Here is a 2653-nt window from a genome sequence, read left to right on the forward strand (position 1 = left end):
TGAGGGAGGTGAGATACCCCGAGTGGATCTTTAACCCCGTAATGATAGCCAAGTCAGACAACAGTTGGCATATGTGCATCGATTGTAAGGACCTAAACAAAGCATGTCCGAAGGATTCTTATCCCCTACCAGAAGTAGAAAAAAAGATCGAATCTCTGTCCCAGTTCCCACTGAGATATTTTCTGGATGCTTACAATAGATACCATCAGATCTAGATGAACCCAAAAGACGAAAAATACGGCGTTTTACACAAATGAAGGTACCATCTGTTACACTAAGATGCCTTTTGGTTTGAAAAACGCGGAGCAACGTATCAACGGTTCATGGACCGCTTGTTTGACCATCAAAAGGGAAGTAATATGGAAATTTATGTCGAAGACCTGGTGATAAAAAGTGGAGATGAAGAGAGAATGTTAATGGATATAAGGGAGACATTTTAAACCTTGAGAGGGGCCAACATGAAGCTCAACCCGGGGAAGTGCTCCTTCGGGGTCGAAGAGGGAAAGTTTTTAGGGGGGTGCTGATCACCAAAGAGGGAGTCAAAGCCCATCCTGAAAAGGTGGAAGCGTTACTACATATGCAACCCCAGTGGCGGAGTCAGGAATTTCTTTTTATGGATTTTTCAGTACTAGAATTTTTCCGGCGTCAAGTTTTCGGGCCTAAATGGGTTGGGTTAGATTAGGCATTCGGTCAAACGAATAAAATACAATATCATCATCATAACAAAAGTACATTGTCAACATTCATAAAATGCAAAGTCATTAAATAAATAAGATATTACATGTTATAATTGCTCCCTACGCGTTTTCATGTTTTCAAAACGATTCATAACATCTTCAATTGCAACTTTAAAAAAAAATTATTTTTCAATATAACAAATGCAAGCATCATTCATATATCCGTCACCCATCAGATTGCGCAAATCCGTCTTCACATGCTTCATTGAAGAAAAACATCTCTCAACACTTGCCGTTTCAATCGGTAGAACTAATGCAAGTTTCAATAAACGATAGACCAAAGGATATCCAAGATGATTCTTTGTTTCAACCATTTTTTTTGCAAGATTAGATATACCATTCATGTTGAAAAACCTCTTATCCTCTCTTATATTAGAAATTTATATGCAAAGCTCATGCTTAAGACTTTCTCTTTGTTCATAGCTAAAATCATTCGGATACATCTCCGCCAACCTTAACATCTTGTCTTCATTAAATGCACTAAAGTTGCCATCCGGGCTCAAACTACCCATACACATAAGCAATTCAGTGGTTACCTTGTAACGATTGCCAAGCTCTTGAATTTGCATATCTAACACCATTTTGAAATTCTCAAACTCATAATAATGACGATTGGTGATGCCCGTTTTTTTCCTTCTATATTTCGGATCAACATATTGATCATCCATGTCGACCACTTCAATCTCATTTTCTTCACAAAAATATGTAACCTCTTTCAAAAGTGAATCAAATTCATTAAGTCTATATGCTTGTAGTTCTTGCTTAGTTGCTTTAACCATATCCATTGCATTAACTATATCTTGATCCTTTCTTTGAAGACTTTGAGATAAATTATTAGTAATCCCCAGATATACTTCATCAAGTGTAAATAATATGCAAAATCGTATGATTCATGTATTTCCAAATTCCATTTGCTTGTCTTTGCTTCACATTACTGTCACTGTGGTTTCTAATATGTTCAAGCACTTCAATAACCAAAGAATATAATTGAAGCAAACGGGTTAGTGATTTATGATGAGAGCTCCAACGTGTATCTCCGGCTTATGCAAGGGAAAGCTCTTGATTAAACCACTCCCAGTTTCAATTCTTCACGACCAATAACTTATTTCAAATTTTCTTTTTGACTTTCCCGAATCATATCTATTCGTTTGCAAGATGCACAAACCACATTTGTCAAAGTCGACACCTCGTCAAAAAATTTCCAAATTTCATCTTGTTTATTTGCAAGACCCACAACAACTAGTTGAAGTTGGTGAGCAAAACAATGTACAAAATAAGAAGAAGAATTTTCTTTCAAAATTAATCTTTTCTAAACCATTAAACTCACCTGACATATTGCTTGCACCGTCATATCCTTGACCTCTAACCTTAGTCAAACTCAAATTATTTCGAGCAAATACTTCAACAATTGCATGTTTAAGAGATAAGTTCGTCGTATCCTTGACATGAACTAAACTAATAAACCGTTCTTTAACAAGTCCCAATTTATCCACATATCTCAACACTAAAGCCATTTGTTCCTTCTTAGAAACATCCCAAGACTCGTCAACTAATATAGAAAATACATAATCACTAAGTTCTTCAAAAATTTGTTTTAGTACTTCTTGTGCAAAACAATTATTGACCTATTTTTGAATTTGTGGAGATGTCATTTGGCTATTCTTTGGGGCATTTACTTTACCAATTGATTTGTTTATCTCACCCAATAATTGTAGCAACTCCAAGAAATGCCCTTTGTAATATGACTTTTCAGACTCATCATGGCCACATAACGATAAGGCGCCATTAAGTAAAGCTTTAGAAACAATAAGGGTATGTTTGGAAAAACTAGCCGGTGGCTGTTAGCTGAAAGCTGAAAACTGGAAGCTGAAGGCTGGAAGCTGATGGTTGGAAGCTGGAAGCTGGTTGCTGTAGCT

The 2653-nt window shown here is 36.3% G+C and overlaps 1 protein-coding gene across 1 annotated transcript; it reads right to left on the minus strand.

Annotated features, from left to right (window-relative positions):
- Positions 1–1117: 1117 nt before the first annotated feature.
- Positions 1118–2251, minus strand: LOC143606023 (uncharacterized). The gene is made up of 2 exons (XM_077081935.1): positions 2065–2251; positions 1118–1590 (listed from the first exon to the last, which is right to left on the minus strand). Exons 1-2 carry the CDS (start codon positions 2249–2251, stop codon positions 1118–1120), a joined length of 660 nt encoding a protein of 219 aa, XP_076938050.1.
- Positions 2252–2653: the final 402 nt, after the last annotated feature.

Source organism: Bidens hawaiensis, unplaced genomic scaffold, assembly GCF_021521415.1.
Source record: "Bidens hawaiensis isolate Kalapana, Puna unplaced genomic scaffold, B.hawaiensis_p1.1 tig00072560_1, whole genome shotgun sequence".
In the NCBI taxonomy this organism is placed as follows: Eukaryota; Viridiplantae; Streptophyta; class Magnoliopsida; order Asterales; family Asteraceae; genus Bidens; species Bidens hawaiensis.

Excerpts from the sequence above, each read along its gene's own strand:
- LOC143606023 (XM_077081935.1), bottom strand. The coding sequence starts at position 2,251 with ATGGCTTTAGTGTTGAGATATGTGGATAAATTGGGACTTGTTAAAGAA. Across the intron at positions 1,591-2,064 it reads CGGTGCAAGCAATATGTCAG|TATATCTGGGGATTACTAAT; the intron begins GTGAGTTTAATG and ends CACTTGATGAAG.